The following is a 23,058-nucleotide window of genomic DNA, read 5'->3' on the forward strand; positions in this document are numbered from 1 at the left end:
GATGTTTTGGGATCTTTGGTCTTGAAAGGTAACTCATCACCTGGTAGAACATCATAGTGAAGCAGCTAGTACTGGCTAGAGGGTTGCTAGCAAGGTGCTATTTGGTTACAATCCTCCCACACTCCTATGTGTTAGAATCTCTGCCTATGGATGTGTTATTCAGTGTGGTAAGCAATTTTTGCTTTATCTACTGAAGATTTTGGAGGTCATAAAAAACAGGGATGCCATTATTGTGTCCAAAATTATTTGTAAATTCAACCAGGATTAATGGGAAGATCCAAGAAACGCTAAGGAATCATGTATTTCCCAACAAATGGGCAAAGGTAGTACTTGCTTAAAATAACTCAGTAAGGAGATTTGGGGTGTGAAGCTTGGAAGGATAGGGATAGAACTGAAATGTGGGAAGGAAAGAGAGGGTAAGGGAGGATTCATAAACTCGAGAGATGTAAAAAGCAGTAGCCAGCTTGTTAGGGGACATACAATTAACTAAGAACTTCAGATTGTGTCTAAATATTTGTTTTTTTTTTTTTTTTTTTAACTGCTTTCAAAACCAACATAAAGTAAAATATACCTTTAATTAATAAAAACACAGCTTCATACAAGACAGGGTGTTTTGTCACTTTGTTAGTATGAAGCTGTGTTTTTTTTAAAAAAAAAAAACAACTAAGGGGTTTTATAAAATAATATAAAATTACAAAGCGTGACCAAACTATAGGTTAGAATATTTCCACAAGTTTTCAGTGAATAGAGTATACATAAGTACTTATGTTAAAAAGGTAAAAATTTAAAAATATAAAATGACTTAGAGAAATCTTTTCTTTAAAAGATGTTTTAGTCTACACACTAAGCATTTTTGAAAGCTTTCATAAGGTACCTATGGCAAAATATTTTTGCACAAAAACTGTAAAAATATGATAGAGCAAACATATTATCTCTAACATCATGGGAGAAAATCTGAATCTTCCTGTAAACGCCTATGAAGAACTACAATGATAAATCTATTTCTGTCCAAAGCACTGGATGACACTCTGTCACACAAAACACACCTGAAGGAATGTTCTTTTAAAAGGCATGGCCAGATATGGACAATCTGCAATGTTTACAGTTTTATCACTTCATGCCTATATTTTTCTGGAAAAACCGGGGGTTTTTAAGGAGATGGGTCTCTGTCTTCACACATTACCTCCTCTGATGTCTTCTCAAAGTCCCACCTGGGTTGCCAAAAATGTTACCGGAGAAATTGCAGGGTTCTTGTCTTCGCGCAAGAAAGAATTCAGGCGTGAGACAGAGAGTAGTGGGAGGTAAAATAGCAAGGTTTATTAGGGAAGGGACATCCGTAAGGATGGATGGGCACCCCTCCAGACAGAGCCTGAGAGACTATCGGGGGCGGGGGGGGGGAGAAAAACACTAAACTTTCTTCAGATGATAAATAACTCTACCAAATGATCTGTATCACTGTATAATAAATAACCTAGTAAGATATTTTCTGTTCCATATTTTAAAAAATTTAATTATCTTCTAGGTACAAAGTTATCTCATCATAAAGCCCAAGGATTTTCCCTTGTAATACTGTCTCATAAGCACATCTTGTTAAAAGTATCAGACAAAAAGATGAGACATGACTGCCACCGTGTGGAATGGGAATGCACCATGTTAATGTAAATACAGGTATAGTAACATCAAATAAACCTGCAATTTAATGAGAATTACCAGATTCTTTATCCTAAAATGCAATGGGAACAATGACAAATAAGTACCCTTTAGCCTTCTCTGGATTACATTATTCTAGATCCATAAATGTGTTTCACTTTTGGTACAAGTAGCTGGACACTGCTATTGACAATATCCACTAGGAAAATGCCAATTATGGATATTGTCCATAGGCTTGCTACTCACCGGATGGTCCATGGAGCAGCAGTCCCCATGTCGGACAGGCGTCTGTTTTCAGGCCTCACCACATACACTGAATCAGAGCCTGTGTTCTGACCAGATCCCCAGGGATCTGTGCATACACAATCAGACGCACGCTCCCATCTCCTTTCCTCTCCAGTAACCCAGCACACGGGTAGGTGACTTTCACCACAAAATTCCAGACAGTTAAGAAAAAATATAATTGGTCTCGATTGAATTACCTGATTAACTGATTTTCCCTTTGAATGTGTGTAAATAGAAAGTCAATTATTTTCTTGGGCTGCCTTACCACTGGGTTAATTCCACACTTCAGAACAAAATTAAGGAGAATTTTTCAGAAGAACGGGCTTGTTTAGTTTCAGGAGAGATCAGAGTATTTTATTTTGCCCAATTAGAGCCCTTCAGCATAAAGAGACATTCATATACATATATATGAACATTTTCCAGAAACACTGATTTATAATACATTTTTTAAAATACCAGCTTAAGGTATTTATTTACAAAAATATTTCATTACCTAATTTTAAACCTTTTGCTGTGATGACAGTTTTTTTTTTTTTTATTTTTGGCTGATAAAGTACAGGAATGCAAAGTAACTACAAAGTTTAACACATTTTAGTGTTTCCAATAGTTTTTTTTTTTTTTTTAATGAAACAGTACACAGAGATTTTGTTTTAAACCATATTTCAAATGCACATTCCAGCAATTACCTTTGAGATAGTTACTGGGACTGAGCAAGATTAAAAAAAAAAAAGTGCAGCAACTGAAAAAAACCTGCATGTACAGTTTAAGGTATACACAAGCTAGAACTATTTACCAAGCATGCCTGCCCTGAAGTGGACAATGTTAGAAAAACTAACTCTTGTTCTTTTTTTTTTTTATACTGTATTTTGGTAATGCATTCACAATGAATCAGTAGTATAACTAGAAAGCAAAATGGTTTTTTGGTTCTAACTACCATGTTGAGCAGAATTCACACCTAAACTATCACAGTACTGTTTTTATTTACACACACAAAAAATAAGAAAATTAAAACATGACTTATCTTCTTTGCACCACTTTCCACTGATATGCTGAGTTTATTTTTAATTTCTTACATTGTCTTCAGTTGAAGCAAAGTTTAGACAACGCAAAACAAACAGCCAAAGTATAAAAAAAATCCAATTCTCAAATAAATAGGATTCCATTGCCATTAATCTATATCCATTAAATGCCTGAGTCAAATGACCTACAATAAATTAATACTGATTTATTTACATCTCATACACTATAAATTTTAATTTAAACTATGAGCCTCATTGCAAAATACTGGCAAAACTGACATTCTTGATTTTTCTGATGTAAAGAGAAAAATAAGGGAAGCACTTACATTAAGCTCTGAACCATAGAACTTAATTCGTAAATGAACTGTGCCTCATAATTTAAGACTGAAGAGAGCAACGGTATAATGCTGGTAACTGGGAAGTTATTAAAATTATTTAATTCAGCTGAGAAATTATGCTAACATTTTTCTTTAATTTTTTTAGTTGCAACAACTGTTTTCTTTCCACATAATCTTTAAAACATCTGAGGCAGTAGTAAAATCATTAATATTCACAGGAAAAGTAATCCCCATAGCACTTTACAAGAAATTGATCAGAGTGATGAAAAGTGCAATTAACAAAAGCTGTAAACAGTATCTTCACATTCATACTCAAATTAATAAAATCAAATCTGTGGGCATAAATTTTAATCCAATATAATAAATACCCTAAAATGAAAAAGAAAAAAAAGGACATTTAAGATATAGGAGTGTTCTTTCTCAAATAAATGCAGATTAAAAAGTCTAGGAATATTGATCAAGTATCAAACTGATAAGGAACAAATTCTATAAACTACAAAATAAAAACCTTCATTGACAAAAATACATAAACTCTGTTTTCATTTTTGGAAATTTATTTTTAAAAAAGGTAGAAGAAAATACCTGGAAAACTATTTTAAATATATTTATATATATATATATATATATCTGTATTTTAAAACAATAATGAAGGTAGACATCCAACAGCAAGTTTGTAGTTATTGAGAAAGATTGTGAAATTACTGTTGTGGGCATTCTCCCCCCAAATAAAATTAGTATTTGAAATTGCTCAATAGAGGGAATATTTTTGTTAATAACCATGGTAATGGTACTTTTCATGTTATGTGTGAATACTTTTAAATGATGTGTAATTTTTTAAAATTAACTGTATCTCGATATGAGATACCAATATTTCTTATTATAAGCATAAAACATAACTTTTTGTATGGATAATATACATACTTTTTAAGTACTTTGACTTAAACTTAACAAGTTCACCATTTTTAAAATTAAAGAGTACATTTATAAAAATTTCATTTTAAAACTAAAAGTATATTTCTAGCAGTATGTATAAATATAACATGTTACTGTATGATCTTCAAACAAATCTGAAAGTGTTGTAATAATTTAAGATCAAGGACACTGAAACATATAGCAAACAATTTTACTATTTTTTAACCTTTGAAAACTATATAAAACCCTACTAAAGGTTTTTAAACTGATCAGTTTAGTTTAAGGTGTAGATAGCAGCATATTCATGATTTTGGTATGCTTTATTCACATGTATCACTTGATTTAAACTGAGCATTATGGATTAAATGATAATAAAAAGGTTTAATTATCTAAAAAAGTGCAGAAAAAATTCAAGTTTAAAGGTCAGTGCTATTTATTTTGCAGAAACAAAATTCTAGAAGTTAAAGTGTAAAACAAATATTTGCCACAAAAAAATTTACCTTTGGATACAGCTTATTCTAATGTCCTATGAGAAATGCCTTAAGCAAAACATATGGAACACAGAATGCAGAACTTAGGGTAAAACTTCAACTCTGCAGTGTCTCCTGGATTCTCCACTCTCTCTTAGCTGTCTCCCAGTACTCCCCATAATTTAGAAGTATGTAACACTTTCAGACTTGTTTAAAATACTCATGTATCTATACAAATTAACTTCAGAAGGACCTCTAATCAAGAAGTTCTAAATAAAAGAAATATTTCTTTCTTTAAAGTACTGTCCTTAATTGAATTACAATATACTTACACGTAATAACAGACAAGTAGCAGCATTTTTCATATCCATAAAAAATCAAATTAAGAAGCAATAGCTCAGTTGAATCTATAATCATTTTTAGGAAACAACATAAAACTGAAATGCAAACCAAAGGTATTAAGATGATGCAAACCTTAAAAATGGGTGCAATGCACAGAATTTGTCAGAATATAAATTTTCAAATAATTTTCCAAGCATACATATGGGTTTTTCAGGTTTTGAAAAGTGAAATGAACTGGACACATAAGGAAACCACTTCCTACTCACAAACTGCTAACAATGACTATTTCAGAGATTTTTAGAGTCAAAGACAAATGACACAAAACAATGCTGAGCATATAGAGAAAGAACATGAAAATATTCCATTTTTCTGGTATTTTCTATTTTGACATTTTATGTTTTTTGGCTAGTTTTCCTGAAATCTTGGTTTGCTGGTGACTATTACTTTTTGCATGTAAAAAGGAAAAAAAAATAGGAGATGTTATCTCTCAAATTACATACAATGAATTCCCTGGGTTAGTTACTTACTGCAGACTGTCTCCTATCTATAGACTCAGTCAAGTACAATTTTGAGAAGCTCATTTCCTATATTCAAAAATACTTTAAGCTTTCTAACTCTACATGAATGTCTATCCTGTTGTGCATAATTTGCAAATTAATCTGGAACAAATGAAAGAATGAAAAATATTGGTTTAGGACTTTCTTATAAAATCCATCTCAGGTAAATGTATCCACTTCTGTATTTGAAAATAATTACAAGGTTGGTTCTATTTATATACAACAGGAAAGATGACAGTAAAAATGAAGTTAATATACAAATAACGTAAAACAACAAGAGAAAATTAAATAATTGGAACTAATATGGCATTCTACCGAACAGGAAATCAACCAGTATATTAATTTACTTAATGCATCTCCACTTCAAATCCATAACTGTTGATTTTATTGATGACATTCACAAAACTGTACCTTTAAAAAAGGATCTAATACTTCCTGTGACATATCATGTAACAATTTATAAACTGCTAAATAGTCAACAGACAGCTGACATTAACTACACAGAAATATGTTACTCATTGATACTTTCTATAAATTCAACTTTTGAAAATGATTGTATCTTAAAAATATTTATTTGGGATTGATCAATTATCTCTATCAAATATATTGAGCCCCATTCCAACAATGTTTAAAGCAAGCTTTGATGTAAACTTTTGTATCCAATAGTGCACATTACAAAATGTGAACCAAAGTTTATTAATGAAGAGTAAAGAGGAAGAGATGCATGAGAGACTGCGTAAAAAGCTGAAGATGCTCTGCATATATTTTTGATGATTGCATGGAATAGAAAAACCACCTTCATGTTTCCTATCAATTTGTGCTCTGATTCTCACTTAATTAAAAAAGAAAGAACATGATTTTACACATTTTTTAAAGGATGAGAGTATTTAAATTTCATTAACAGTAATTTTAATATTTCTATTTTTCTCTTTGTAGCTTTATCAATCAATCATCTCAGATTAGCTTGCATTATGAGACTGCTTACTTGGGGATCTACCAAGTGGTTTCTTTCCTATCTAGAATCTATTCTAGGAACTAACCGTTGTCCACTGCTGGTCTCAATTTTGCATCATACTGCAGTAAAGAAATAATTTAGTTACGAAAGTGTACGTATTTTCCTTTCCTTTTGGCTTTTTGAAACCTTGGAAGGATATGTACAGATGACTTATATTTCTATAGAAAATAATTTGTAGGTCATCAGACTAGACTCTTATATAGTTATTGACAATAGATGCTTGTAATTTTCCAAGCAATAGCATGTGCACTAAGATTTAATTAGCTAATCACCTGAGTGTATTGGAAGTGTTAGCAAATAAAGGGCATTTTAAAAAGGGAGCTGAGCATTTCACTAAAATAAAGAAACAATTTTTTAAAGCAATTTTAATTAAATAATGCAAAGGGTACATTTGGTTAAACATTTTATAAAAAGTCAAGCAAAATTAAAAACTTAGCCAAGTTCAACATTTCTACAAATTTAACCAATAACTATTTTGGTCAAATCCACCGTTAGCTGAATTAATGAGAACAAGGATAAGGGACATTGAATTATTCTCCTCACCACAATGGAGGTTTTTCTCACTTTCCACACTGCATAGCCACTACATGGAAACTTCCAGAATGATGAGCAATTCAGTCATGCTCTACACTTTTCTTTTCAATGAAAAGTGATTTATCACCTTGTTTTGCTTTTGACAAAATATGAACTAAACACAAGTATATATTAATGAGAATCCAAGAGTAGCCCATACACAAGTCAACTATGTGTATGTATTTATTATTTAAAGCCCACCATTCAGCTTATCTGTCTAAAGATATGATAACAAACAATTTGCTTCTTTTTCACTAATGATACTGATGGCCAGTTAGTTTAAGAGAGGGAAAGTCCAAGACAGCTGTTTATAATATAGTCCAGTGACACAAAGGTAACTATTTCAGCTTCAGGACTTCTGACTTACTGCCTCTCCCTCAAACAGGTCAAACACTGATGCCAATGGCACAACATCTTTTGGCATACGAAAGTTTAATACAGGAATGATCTAGGAATAGTCCCTGCCATGTCTCCTCAATATCCCCCTTATTTCTTCTTCTGTCACTTTAGACCTGCTTTGTTTCTGAACTGTCAGCTCCTATCTGGCACACACCATGTACACCAGTTTGAGTGTGTGAACATCCCTCATTAAAGCCACATGACTGAGGTAAAACAGTGCATGATGGTGCTAGGAAAGAACGGTTTCCAGTGATGAACATCCCTTTAATGTGAACTTTCCTAAATAAACTGATGGAGTAAAAAAGGAAAACTTTTTCCTTCTCACTGAAGTTGGACTTATTGGATTCTGGTTGTCAGAACTGGTACCACTTCTTATCTTTGTATTTCAACATCATCTAAAGGAAAAAAAAAAAAAGAAAAAATATGTTTTTAAACTGTCAAAACAATACTTATAACTGGTTTCATATTTTTATAAAACATTATTTACTCAGAAACATTATCAGTAGTGTTATTATAATGCTTACTTCAATCAATTTATTAAAACCAGTAACAACTGTTCCACTTGGAGAGAAAAAAATATTATACCCAATAAGAACTAACCTAGAAGGTTCTCAAAGTTCCGAGAGACGTGACATAATTTGTTGAATTAAACTAATAACCTAAAAATAAGGTCATGTTCAGTTATCTTGCTGGAACTAAAAATGATCCTTAAGAAACCAGAGAATGAACGATTGGAAATTCTACTACTATTGCCATCTCAAATTTACTGGGCACCTACTTCTAGCCAGATGCTCTACAATAATCTTCCCATTTGTTTCCATCTGAGCCTTTCAACTAATTTTCTGTTAGACATCATTTTTTTCCCTATTTTGCAGATGAAGAAACTGAAGCCTGTTGGGGTTATTCAGGGTAACACAATGGTACAACTGAGACTGCAGCCCATGCAGTCTGACTCAAGAAACCATGACTGTAACCACTTCAATGTACTGTGTTCCTTTTGGTAGAAAATAAAGCTATCAGATGAAGACTGAGCTCTTTGCTAACTATTTAGAGTATGGATATATTCTGAAATGGACTATATGCCTTAGGTATTCTGCAGTCTGATGCAAGATTATGACAACAAAAATCCTGACCCAGACTGAAGGCCACTTGCAGCTGAGGTATTTGTGGCATCTGTGAATCTGATGCCCTGGACAAATATCTCCCAGATGAAGTCACCCCTTTCATGTGTTCTGTGTTTCAGCATTCTTGAGAAAAGAGATTTTTCTTTGAATATTTAAAGGGGAATTATATAGATTATATTTTGGGTATTCAAGCAAAAAAACAACTTTGATATGGTTTCTTCAGAAAAGAAACTCAAACTATCTGAAGGCTAGGAACTAAATGTGTGAAGTAATCTAGAGCAAAGCTTCAAAATTAAAAATCTATGTTTCACCTAAAGGCTTTTAAATTCAGCTTTAAAACAGCACTTCTCTGTTGAACACAGCATAGTGGTATTTTAAGGGGGCCATTTAGGGATCCTGACTTCAAGTGCTTCTGACTCCAACACACTTCCAAGGTTTATCAAGATTAACTCACTGCATAATGCATTTTGTTGCCCCTCCATATGAACTGGTCTACAACATGGATTTAGTATGGTTTATTTGAATAAAAATCTTTGCCAATTTTAGTTATTTAGATCTACTTGGGAGCAATCAATGAGGCAGATTATTTCCCTCTCTCTGACAAGGTGGCAGTAGACTGAGTCTTCAAGGAAAATTAGCATTGCTACTATATTCTCTGAGAAATAATTGCAAAACTGCTGATTCTGCTTACAAAGAGCATAAAGATGAGGTTTCTTCAAAATCTGTAAACATCAGTAAGAGACATATTCTTGTAATGGTTCCCTCTGGTGGCAAAAATCAGGAATTCACAATTATACAAGGATACATGAAAATTCATACGTATACAAATATAGCAACTCTAAAAATACTTTTCATGCTTTCTTTTCCTAGGGTGTTTTTGTTGTTTAAATACCCGATAGGCATACCTCATGAGCATGTTTAGAAAACGAATCTGCACTTGATAACATAGCTGCAGTTCTTTCTTCTAAGTCGCCAAGTTTCTGCCCTCTCTCATCTAGTGCCAGCCTGGCTCGTGCTAATTCACCAACAACTCCTGAAGCAGCTCCTTTCACACCTTCAATTCCACCAGGGCCAGGGATATGCTGGGCAAGACTCCTGGAAGCCTTTCCTGAGGACGACTCTCCAACTGAATGGGTTTTAAAAATACCAGTACACGATATCATTAAAATACAATCTTTAACATTCATCAAAAATACAACTGAATTACTTACACATTTCAATTCATAATATTTCTTTTTCTTTTGTTATAATGATTTAGAAAATCTGATACTTTTTTCTAACAGGTACAAACACGATTTACATGAATAAATATTCTACTCTATACTAGTGCAAACTGCTGGACTTGTATAAAACATGGTGTGGCAATTATTTACTGAAACGAATAATAAGCATATTGACACCAATTTATATAATAGCAAAAACTGCTTTTAATTGTAAAAAATATAAATTAACTTAAAAGACACTGAATTTGAATATATAAAGTTAATATAGAAATGATTTATTTACTTCAACAATTTTTACTTAAAAATACTATGCTTAGGCTGAAAAGAAAAATGAAGATTTCAGTATTCTATTTAGTTTCTAAAATTTGTAGATTATGCTGTATACTTTTCTTTTCCTCCATTTCACATTGTGACTTAACAAAAAGACCAGATTTCCCTTTTAAAAGATCTTAGCAATGCACTATTTCTTTACCATTTGTAATCCAGACCCTATTACTCAACACCTACAACACTGCAAGTCTTAAATCTTTTAAGGGGTGGTCTCAGATTCCCTCTTCCTTCAGCTTAAATTTCTTTGAAAACAACATATATATTTCATATATCCTAAAATTTGGCTCTGTAAGGATAACAATACAGTGATTGTTAGTTTATTCACAAGGATGTGCAACCATTGGCACTATCTAATTCCAGGCTATTTTATCACTTCTAAAGAAAACCCATGCCTTTAGTCCTTGGCAATGATTAACCTACTTGCTGTCTCTATAATTTTGCCTATTTTCAACATTTCTTACAAAAGAATTCATAAAACATGTAGCCTTTAATGGCTGGCTTCTTTTGCAGTATAGTTTTGTCAAGGTTCATGCATATTGCAATATATGTAGTAAGTACTTTATCACTCTTATGGCTGTGTAATTTATCATTTACAGATAAGACACAACTGCTTGCCCAGTCATCAGCTGATGGGCATTTGAGTTGTTTCTACTTTTTGACTATTCTTCATGCTACCACAAACATTAGTGCAAATTTTCATGTTAACATCCACTTTCATTTCTCTTGGGCATTTGCCTGGGGATAGACTTTCTGGATCATAGCATAACTTCTTGAGGAACAGTCTGTTTTCCAAAAAGGTTGCACAATTTTACATCCCTGTGAGCACTGTATGAGGGTTCAAATTTCTCCGTATTCTCACCAACATTTGTTATTGTGTGTCCTTCTGATTACATCCATCCTAGTAAGTGTGAAGTGGTATCTCACTGTCATTTTGTTTTCCATTTCCCCAGTGAAGAATGCTGTTGAGCACTTTTCCATATGTTCATTATCATTTGTATACTTTCCTTGGAGAAATACCTATTCAAACACTGCCCATTATTAAATTTGGCTATTTGTCTTTTTTATTATTTAAAGATTTATTTATATATTTATTTATTTGAAAGCAAAGTTAAATAGAGGAGGGAGGGAAAGAGAGAAAGATTGAATTGATCTTCTATTGGCTGGTCCACTTCATAAATGGCTACAACTACTGGGGCTGAGCCAGGCCAAAGCCAGGAGACTGGAACTCTACCCTGATCTCCTATAAGGGTGGTAGGGGCCCAAGTATTTGGGGCACCTTTCACTGCTTTTCTTGGTACATTGGCAGGGAGCTGGATTGGAAGTGGAGCAGCCGGGGCTCAGACAGGCACTCATAGGGGATGTGGTGTTGCAGTCAGTGACTTAAACCACTGTGCCACAATGTAGGCCCCTATCTGTCTTTATTATTGAGTCATGAGAGTTCTTTATATATTCTAGTAGACTTCATCAGATATCATTTATTCCTTTTTATTAGTCCATTTTTTGATTTCTTTACTTCTTGATAGTGTTCTTTCAAGCTTAAGTTTTTAGTTTTGACAAATTTCAATTTATCTATTATTTTTCTTTCGTTGCTTCTGATTTTGCTGTCTTACCTGATAAACCATTACCCAATCCCATGGCACAAAGATTTATATCTATGTTTTCTTCTAGGGACTTCACATTTTTCAGATCTCACATTGAGGACTGTGATCATTTTGTGTGTGTATGCGTCTGTGTGTGTGCATGGTACAAAGTTGGGGCTCAACTTCATTTTCCTTCCTAAAAAATCCTTTCGTACAATGTCATTTCTAGAAAACACGATTCTTTCACCATTGACTTCTCTTGGCATCCTTGTTATTAGATCAATTGACCATAAATTTTATGGGCTTATTTCTGGACTCTTAATAATTATTCCACTAATTTATATGTCTGCTTTATGCTAGTACCACACTGTCTTGGTGACTACTTGTTTTGTTATAAGGTTTGAAATTGGAATAGTCCTTCAGCTTTGTTCTAGGCAATATTTTGGATTCCTTGCATTTCATATGAATCTTGGGAACAGTCTGTTGCTTTCTGCAAAAGAAAAAACTAGTTGAGACTTTGCTTGACATTGTGTTAAATATGTAGATCAATATAGAGAATATCTATTTACAATATTAAATCTTCTAATCCATAAATGTGAGATGCTGGCCCATTTATTTAGGCATTGATTTATTTAAATAATATTTTGAGTTTTTATTGTACATGTACATTCAAGTTTACTTTCTAAAAAGCTTTATCATAACGGATACTAAATTTTAACATGTCTTTATTGCATGTTTTTGCATGGTCATAAAATTTTCTCCTTAATCTGTTAATGTGGTAAACTCTGACTGATTTTTTTTTTTAAGTGATAAGCCAACTTTGAGCTTCTGGTCCAAATAAAACTTTTTTTAAATTATCCTATTACATAAAATCTGATCTAATATATTAATATTCCATTTCAGATCTTGTGTCTATATTCGAGGGATATAGCCTTTGCTTTTTGCTCATACTATTTTGACTTTTAGTATTAAGATTGTATTAATTTTATGAAGTATATTGATGAGTGTAACTTCTGTTTTCTAAAAGATTTTCTGTGGGAGTAGAATTATCATTCTCCCTAAATATTTGGTAGAAAGTATTAAAGTATGATTTGCACTAGAAGTTTATTTGTGGAGAATTTTCACACAATAGCTCAGTTATAGTATTATTTAGATGTTTAAATATTTTAATTGTACCTATTTATGGGTATATTATGATAACTCAATGCATATATACATTGTGTAATATAAAAAATCTGGGCAATTAGCATTTCCATATCCTTAAGCACAGCATTTCTTTGTGTTGGGGACGTTCATACTCCTCTCTTCTGGTTCTTTATAACATAAGTTATAAATTGTTAAAACTACTGTCACCTTACTCTGCTGCAAAACACTAGCACTTTATTGTACCTTTTGTCCATTTTGGTAAGTTATGTATTTGTTGGAATTCATTTCATGAAAATTTCCAAAAAATTGACTGAAAAGTATATTCTCTTATTTATAAAAATAATAGTGGTAATTTTTAGCACTATCCTAATTTTTTTGTTCCTGATAGTGTTTATGTGTCTCTTTTTTCTTGATCTGTTTCAACAGAGATTTATCAGTTTTATTAGAATTTTACTATATTTTAGAAATCAATGTCCTTACTTTTTAATTTTTTTTAATGTTTAACATTTGGGAGAGAGAGGACATAGTGAGACAGACAGTGCCTATGCACTGGTTCACATTCCAAATGTCAGAAATTGCTGGAAGTGGTCCATGATTGAAGCCAAGAACTTATTTCAGGTCTACCACATTGACGGTAGGAACCCAGCTACTTGAACGATCATTGCTGCCTCCCAGGGTCTGCATTAGCAGGCAGCTGGGGTGAGGAGTTAGAGGCACAGTGACGTGGAACAGAGGCCTCTTACTGTTGGGCGAAATGTCAGTTACTAGACTTTAGAAAAACATGAACAAAACCTTTTGATTTCAGAAGACATAAAAAATTTAGTAGTACAAACAGTTCCCACATACCCTACACCCAGCTTCTTCTATTATTAACATTATAGATATTTTTGTCAAAATCACTGAGCCACACCATGCTTCCCCTATAATTAACATCTAATATCTAAGACAAAATTAATGAACCATATCTAACTTTACTGTTTTTAAAACTCCCTCTTTCCCTCTCACTCATCCCAGCCTCTAGTAATCAACATTTTATGTTCACATTGATTTTTGTTGTTTTGTTTGCTTGTCTTTCTGTGTATGGTTTATTTCACTAAACATGGTGTCCTCCAGTTTCATTCACTTTGCTGCAAATGATGAGATCTCATTCTTTATTGCTGAATAACATTGCATTGTGTGTGTGTGTTTCTGTGTATCTTTCATTTTCCTTATGCATTAACTTGATGAGAGATGTGTTGGTTGATTGGCTATCTTGGCTACTGTGAACAGTGCTAAAATAAACATGGTGGAGAAGGTATCTTGTTTATATATGATATATCTTTTGGGTATATACCCAGCAGTAGGGTTGCTGGATCACATGGCTGTTCTATTTCTGGAAATCTCTTGTTGACCATATTGACTGTGCTAACTTTCATTCCCACGAACAGTGTGTAAGAACTCTCTTATCCATATTCTCCTCAGCATCTCTCACTCTCTTTTTGAGAAGTCATTTTAAAGAGGTAAGGTGATAGCTCAATGTGGCTCGGGTGACTAGTGATGGTGAGCATCATTTTAAATTTTTATGGACATGTATTTAATCTTTTGAGAACTGTTTATTTTTAAAAGGATTGTGTTTTCTTGTTGAGTTTTTCGAGTTCAAGACAGAGATGATGAAAGGATATTAATCCTCTGTCTGACAAGGAGCTTGCGAATATTTTCTCCCATTCTATTTATGTATCTTCACTTTGTTGATTGCTACTTTTGCTGAACTGAAGCTTCTGAGTTCGATACACTACCTTTTGTCTAGTTTTGCTTTGGGGATATTTTTTCCTAACTTTTTTAAATATTAAGTTTTTTGAGATAGGACAGGAAGAAAGGGAGGAGGAGAGGAGGAAGAAGAGGGGAAGAGAAGGAGGACACAGAGGTTGGGGAGGGAGAAAGATACCGATCTTCCATCTGCTGGTTCACTCCTCCAACGGCTGCAATGGGCAGGGTTGGGCCAGGCCAAAGCCAGGGGCTGGGAACTCCATCCAGTGTGTCGCAGGGGCCCAAGTACATGAGCTATCATCAGCTGTTTTCTCTAGCATGTTAGCAGTGATGTGGATATGAAGAGCAGCAGGGACTCAAACTGGCACTCTGATATGGGGGATGCCATCACCACTAGTGGCAGCTTACCTTTGGGGTCTTTTTCCAAGAAATCATTGCCTTCACCAGTGTCTTGAAATGTTTCTCCTGTTTTCTTCTAGGGATTTAATATTTTCAGGTCTTACATTTAGGTCTTTTCACCCATCTTGAGTTGATTTTTATATATAGTAAGAGGTAGGAATCTATTTTCATTCTTCTACATATGTATGTCCAGTTTTGCCAGTACCATTTAATGAAAAGACTATCCTTCTCAATATATGTTTTTGGCTCCTTTCTCAAAAATCAGTTGGCTTTATGAATGTGGGTTAATTTCTAGGCTTTCTATTTTGTTTTAATGTTCAATGTGTCAGGTTTCATGCCAGTATTTGAATTGTAGTAAGCTCTGACATCAAGTATTGGAATGCCTCCAGGTTCACTCCTCTCCCTCCTCCATCACTTTGGCAATTCTGGGTCTTTCGTGAGTCCATATGAATCTTAGGATTGTTTTTTCTAATTTGTTAAGAATGTCATTGGTATTTTGATAGTTTTCCATGAATCTGTAGAAGGCTTTAGTAGTATGATTAGTTTAATGATACTTATCCTTCTAATCCATGAAAAAGGGATGAATCTGTAGAAGGCTTTAGTAGTATGATTAGTTTAATGATACTTATCCTTCTAATCCATGAACAAGGGATACCTTTTCATTTTTCGTGTCATCACTTGATGACTTCTTTCATCAGTGTTTTATATTTTCATTGTACTAACCTTTCATTTCTTTGGTTAAATTTATTCCCAAATATTTAAGCTTTTTGTAGCTATTGTGAGTAGGATTTCTTTCTTGATGTCTCTTTCAGCAAGATTGTTAGTGATTTATTAAAATGCTGTTTTTTTTATGTTGATTTTGTTTCCTGCAACTTCAATGAATTGGCTTATCAGTGCTAAGAGCTTTATGGTGGAATGCCTAGACTTTTACATGTACAAAATCATGTCATTTGCAAACAGGGATATTTTTACTTCCTGTTTTCCAATTCTGATGCCCTTTATTTCTCTTCCATAATTGCTCTTGCTAATACTTCTTTTTAATTTTTTTTTTTTTTTGACAAGCAGAGTTAGTGAGAGAGACAGGCAGAGAAAAAGGTCTTCCTTCCATTGGTTCACTCCCCAAATGGCCGCTATGGCTGGCGTGCTGCACCGATCCAAAGCCAGGAGCCAGGTGCTACCTCCTGGTCTCCCAAGCAGGTGCAGGGCCCTAATACTATATAGAATATGAATGATGAAAGTAGTGGACATCTTTGTTCCAGACGTGAAAAGCGGAAAACATTTCCCCATTCAGTATGTTATTGCTTATGGGTTTGTCATATATTAGCCTTTATCATTTTGAGGTATATTCCCTCTATACCTAATTTCTTTAGAGTTTTTGTTTTTAAATCACGAAAGGATGTTGAATCATATCAAACGCTTTTGATGCATCTACTGAGATGATCATATGTTTTTTGTTCTTCTGTTAATGTGATTTATGGTATTAATGGGTACATGAATGTTGAACCTTATTTGTGTTTTGGGGTAAAACCCACTTGATTGTGATGTATGATCTTTTTGATGCAGTGTGGGATTGGGTTTGCTACTATTTTGTTTGAGAATTTCTGCATCTATGTCCATCATGGATACTGGTCTGTAGTTTTCTTTTTGTGTTGTACCTTTGGTTTTAGTATCAGTAATGATGGCCTCATAAAAATAGTTTGGTAGAGTTCCACACTTTTCAATATACTGGAATGGTTTAAAAAGTACTGGAGTTAGTTATTCTTTAAATGTTTTGTAGAATTTAGTTGGAGAGTCATCAGGTCCTAGACTATCTTTGATGGGAGACTTTCAATTACTGCTTCAACCTTGTCACTTGTTATGGGTCTATTTAGATTTTCTGTATTTTTTGATTAACTTTGGTAGGCTGTAGGTGTGCAAGAATTTATCCACCTCTTAAAGATTTTCCAATTTGTTAGCAAATTGTTTTTTACAATCTTTTATGATCCTTTTAATTTCTGTGATATCAGTTGTAATGTTCCTTTTTTTTTTTGACAGGCAGAGTTAGACAGAGAGAGAGAGGCAGAGAGAAAGGTCTTCCTTCCATTGGTTCACCCCCCAAATGGCTGCTACGGCCGGCATGCTGCACTGATCCAAAGCCAGGAGCCAGGTGCGTCCTCCTGGTCTCCCATACGGGTGCAGGGCCCAAGTGCTTAGGCCATCCTCCACTGCCCTCCTGGGCCACAGCAGAGAGCTGGACTGGAAGAGGAGCAACTGGGACAGAATCCGGCACCCCAACCATGACTAGAACCCAGGGTGCCGGTGCCACAGGTGAAGGATTAGCCAAGTGAGCCGCTGCGCCTGCCATGTTTCTTTTCTTTTAATCTCTAATTGTATTTATTTGAGTAATTTTGTTTTCTTTGTTGGTCTTGCTAAAGGTTTGTCTATTTTGTTTATCTTTTCAATAAACAGAATGTTTTATCTTTTGCATTTTTTAAAATTTCAATTTCATTATTTCAGCTCTAATTCTTATTTCTTGCCTTCTAGCAATTTTGGGTTTGATTTGTTCTTGTTCTTCTAAGTCCTTGAAATGTATCATTAGAGTGTTGGAGGTTTTTTTTTTTTTTTTTTTTTTTTTTTTTTTTAAGATTTTTGGCTTTTGTAAGAGTGAATGTTTATGCCCCACCAAACCCATATGCCATGATCTAATCCCCATTATGATGTTGGAATTGGGGCCACTGGGAGCTAATTAGATAAGGAGGATGAAGCCTTCAAGAATGGGATTAGTGCTTTTATAAGAAGTGGTCAGAGATCTAGATTCCTCTTTCTCTCAAGTGAGGATCCAGCAAGATGATGTCTGTCTGTACTGGAAGAGGGCCCTTACCAAGAATTCATCCTACTGGTGACCTCAATCTCAATGTCAGATTTCTAACCCCTAGAACATTGAGAAACAAATTATTGTTTGTAAGCCACCTGGACCATAGTACTTTGTTACAATCATCTGAAACACAATTGTTGTACTGATATTTTTCTGTGTATTTATTTATAATTTCATTAATTTCTTAATCTTGCTATCATCTTTTGTTCATCATGTTTTTTAACTTTTTGAGGGTCAGTTCAATCACTTTGTTTTTTTGGTAATATTGAATATACTGCTTTAAGTAGTGCTATAAATTTCACTCTTAAGTATTACTTTAGATGCAGATCAATAGTTTTGAATTCTTCCACACAGGATTATTCAAAAGTATATTTGTTTCCAAACATGAGGATTTTAAATTATCTTTTTTACTGATTATAAGTATGATTGCATTGTCATCAGTTGACATATTTTAGTTCTTTGAAATCTATTTTTTTTTTTTTTTTTGGTGCAGTGACATATTTACAGTTGAAAATAAATTAAATCACTGTGTGCACACCAAAGCCAGGTCCTTTGGGTGGTTCACTCGAAGAAGTAAGACCTCCACCTGGCTCACAAGTGTCCACTCCTTGGCCTAGGTTTTGAAATATTGTCAGCTTTCAGCTCATGTTCATGTTTACTTGTGAAATGTAATTTTTTTAAAGTGACTTACCATACGGTCAATCTAAGAAAAACAAGTTTTTATACTACTTTCAAATTGACATTGTAGAAAAGTAAAATTTAGTGTATAATAAACATGTATACACTCATTTACTAATTTTGGTAATTACACGGTTTTCAGTCACATGGATGGAATATTAATTGTTGAGATAATTATATTTTATTCCAAAATAATTCGGTATGCATCTTTAATTTCTCTACAAATAGAAACATTTTATGAACATTCTTCATGTGTTTGAAAAGAATGCATATCCTATAATATTCCAAATCGGTCCATTAGGCTTATTAACATGCTGTTCACATCTTCTGTATTCTTGAAAATTTATTTATTTGCTTATTTTTGGGTCTGCCTGTTATTTCAATCTATAGGTGCATTTAGAAGTTCCCATTATGATCTGGAAATTGTCTCTTCTAATAGTTTTCTCACTTTTTCATATATTTTGAATATAAAATATTACATGCATTCAAAAAATTGAATGTCTACTTTTTCAATATTAATATATTTATGTTTGCTGATTTTTATTTGTGTTCATGCTTTTCCATGTTTTAAAATTTCAATATACCAAAATGTCTTCTATAGAGAGTGTACATTTCATTCTTTTTCCCTTTAAATTCAATCTAAAAGCCTTTGTCTTCTAACTGGAACACTTATTTCACCTACATTTCCTGAGGATTATTTGTATTTATGTTAAATTTATCAACTGTTATATGTTCTACTTATTCCATCAGTTTGTGTTCTTTCCTCCTGTCCTTGATTTGGTTTTCCTGCTAGTCATCTGGAAGCTAGGTGTTATTTTTCTAGACTTTAGAGGTTATACTAGAAATTACAGCACAAGGAACTGATGTTAATGGATTTTTTTTACAAGTTTCTAAAAAATTGCAAGGATCTCAGATCATCTTAAATCCACTATTTTTTCTAACTCCCTTAAATGTCTATTATTTTGGGGAGCCATTCTGTTTATTTATTAAACATACATTAGATCTTCTTCTTGCAACTTCTGTTCTTTCTGTCCTCTCCTGTCTTTACTATGCTGTGTTTTGTTGTGCTATGTTTTGCATTTCTTTGGACCTCTTTTTAAGTTATGTAGTTTTCTTTTACTTGTGTCTAATTTTTCAGTTAAGTGTTTTCACTAAGCTGTTAATTTTGGTTTCTTAAGATTTCAGTCCAAGAATTTCGACTGATTTTTCCATATCTACTGTACTTGCTTTTGTAGTTTTCAGTTACCTGAAAAAATGTTCAGGTATGGTACCTCTTTAATGCAACACAGGTTGAGCATTACTAACCTGAAAATGTGAAACTCCAAAATATTCCCAAATCTCTAACTTTTGAGCATGATAATCTGAAAATCTGAAATCTAAAATGCCCTGGATTTTGAAATTTTTTGGATTTTGAGTATTTCAGATTTTGGATTAGGGATGCTTCTCTGGAAGTCTGCAAATATTCCAAACTCTGAAAAACTCCAAAATCTGAAATACATTGGTTTCAAGAATTTTGTACAAGGGAGCCCCAAAATGTAAAAAAAAAAAAATATTGTGTAGTCTAACAATCCTAATACTGAAGTGCCTATTCTGCTTCTGCTTTTTCTACTTTTTTGATTATGGCAATGATTCCTAGTGTTTCTGATTATTTGTGACTATATGAGTACCTCTTAAAAATTATTTGTAGAAATAATTTGAGGACTTGGAGTATGTTGTTTTCTTTCAGAGTTTTTTTTTTTTTCATTTGCTTCTGCCAGATGCTTGGGATTTTAAAATTTTTAATTAATATTGAAGATTTCCTGGGCCACTCAGATACTCTGAAGCTGTACTGGAAGTGTGTATGTATATGAAGGCTGATTCATTTCCATTCACTATTTATTTATTTATTTTATTTTGACAGGCAGAGTGGACAGTGAGAGAGAGAGACAGAGAGAAAGGTCTTCCTTTGCCGTTGGTTCACCCTCCAATGGCCGCCGTGGCTGGTGCGCTGCGGCCAGCGCACGGCGCTGATCCAAAGCCAGGATCCAGGTACTTCTCCTGGTCTCCCATAGGGTGCAGGGCCCAAGTACTTGGGTCATCCTCCACTATACTCCCTGGCCACAGCAGAGAGCTGGCCTGGAAGAGGGGCAACTGGGACAGAATCCGGTGCCCCGACCGGGACTACAACCTGGTGTGCCGGCGCCACAAGGCGGAGGATTAGCCTAGTGAGCCATGGCACTGGCTCCACTCACTCTTCCTCTTTCAAAAAATTTTTATTAGTATAACGTGAACAGAGTTCATGTATTTCATAGATACAAAGATAATCATACTTCCCTCCCTCCCACCCTCAATCCCTTCTCCTTCCTTTTAAGTTTATTTAATAACATAATTTCTATTTTTTATAATCATAGGCTCAAGTAACACTAACCATACAAGTAAAATGTAGAAAGACCACTGTTCTATAGGAATATAGGCCCCTATGTCTTTAACTGCAGACTGCTGGAGAAAAGGGAGTTATTTCAGGGTCTCAACCCTTTCCAGGCCTGGAAGCCCATCTTTCTAGCTCTAGTACTTTACAGTACCTCAGCCTTCTTCTCTGGATTAAAGCACTACAGGGAAGAAGAGGCCCTAGGCTACCTACATCGCTAATCTGGGCTCCCATCCTTTCTCATGGGTATTGTCCTCTCTGAAAGTTCTGTAACAATTTATTAATTCTTTGATGTTTGTAATAATTTTAAAGATATATATTTTGAGTCTTGAATATATGTGTTTCCTTAATAAGAATGTCATTTCAAGTTTTCAGTTCCTATTGACTTGAAGAACAATCTTAATTTTTTTTAACTGTATTAAAACTATGGACCAATCATCTGATTAAGGTTTTAAAATGAAACTGCATTTTCTATTTAATGTTATAGTTTTTCTAATTAGTCAATGAAATTTAAAATGAAAATTCTAAAATATTTCAGCAAAAAGGAAAAAAAATTCAAGGACAGATGACAGCTCTCACTTGAGAAAGGTCATTCACTGATTCATTAGTTCATTCAAGGAGACCAGGTGTCTTTTTGTGTCAATTATATGGAAGGCAATATATGAACCACATTTTTCATTTTACATAACTTTCAAGTGAAATGAGAATAGTTTGGGAGGGTTTGTTGAGAAATTAAATCTTTAGGTAAATCATCTGAAGTCAAGGTCATCAACTTAATGCAATCATAGGATTAAAATAATAACGATGATCACATTTAATGAAAACAATGAAAATATTTTCTAAACTATTTATTTAAACTGTGAATATTCTTTTAACCTGTTGGTTTCAGTTCCCTAAGTAGTTCCCTGATTTGGAATAGAAGAACAGAAACTAATTTTATATATTTTGATAAACAAGAATCATTTTTGTGACAGAGGAGAAAATATAAGTTACATGTAGTGAAAATATGTATGGCTTGAATGTTTCTGTTTTATATATATATATATATATATATATTATTCCAAATTAAACAAATCAACTTACATAGTTCTTCTCTATCAAGAGATTGTGCACCACCTCCAAATAAGCCTTTAAAGAATCCCCTGTTTGGTGCTTCAGGAGTTTCTACAGGAGTGAAGAGTTCCCCCAACATTTCCTTTAAAATCAAAACAAATTGTAATTGTTAAGTTTCAGGGAAACTAAACTATAACTTACAAAACCATCATTGTAAACTCTTTACGCTTATAACATGACCTGTTTTCACAACTGAAGAGCACAAAATTATCAGAGCTAATACATACTTATTAAACCAGTTTCTAAGAATAAATTCACCAAGACTAATTTTCTGCTTACTCTATTTGCTAGGTTATTTTCTTTCTTTTCATGAGAAGATGATATTTCTGTTTAGACTGTAAGGAGATTCTTCTAATCTTTAAGGCAAAATTTTCACATACCTCTACTCAAGAATTGACAATTGGATTAGTCATAAGGCCTTTTTACATTAGAAAGAAAATTTTTCAGTAGCAAATCTAAAAGCCCAGTGTAATAATTACAATACCTAGTAATGAGATTATAATCTTTAGCTAATAAGAAAATTAGTAATTTAGATGCACCAATTTCCTTTTTCATAAACATGGATGAGGAAGATAAGTATGCCAATGTTCACTGGGGATTTCAGAAATTGGGCAGAAAGATGGGCAGGCTTCCATCTATCCTGTCAGGTGTTTCTGAAATTACTGTCAATATTTTTCAGACTACAAAAATGGTATAGGAAATCAGGAGAGAAGAAAGATGGTTTTGTATTTTTAATTTTGTTGATAATACATAAAGAAGTAAGAAGAGTTTCTATTAGAGAAAGATGCTAGCAACATTATTTGCAAGACAACCTTGAGAACCTATAGAAAGAAATTAAAATTACATTGAGGCTTTGGGACTGCATTTCTGCTCATTAAAAAGAAGTAAGGTCATGTGT

General features: G+C 33.6%; 1 protein-coding gene across 12 annotated transcripts in view; it reads right to left on the reverse strand.

Moving 5' to 3' along the window:
• Positions 1-2,267: 2,267 nt before the first annotated feature.
• The window catches only part of STXBP5 (syntaxin binding protein 5), a 225,685-nt gene continuing 204,894 nt past the window's right edge, over positions 2,268-23,058 (reverse strand). For 6 of the 12 annotated variants that reach the window (XM_008263624.5, XM_051855277.3, XM_008263622.5 and 3 more), the window contains 3 exons: positions 22,131-22,242; positions 9,590-9,810; positions 2,268-7,955 (listed from right to left, as the gene is read on the reverse strand). In XM_008263624.5, the coding sequence (XP_008261846.1) occupies positions 7,914-7,955; positions 9,590-9,810; positions 22,131-22,242 (375 nt within the window). In that variant the 3' untranslated portion in view covers positions 2,268-7,913. The remainder of the gene's footprint in view (positions 7,956-9,589; positions 9,811-22,130; positions 22,243-23,058) is intronic. The other 6 variants (XR_016233652.1, XR_016233651.1, XR_016233647.1 and 3 more) reach the window with 3 other exon arrangements.

The sequence above is a fragment of the Oryctolagus cuniculus genome, chromosome 5 (genome assembly GCF_051225735.1).
Source record: "Oryctolagus cuniculus isolate XC-2025 breed Fujian yellow rabbit chromosome 5, ASM5122573v1, whole genome shotgun sequence".
Lineage (NCBI taxonomy): Eukaryota > Metazoa > Chordata > Mammalia > Lagomorpha > Leporidae > Oryctolagus > Oryctolagus cuniculus.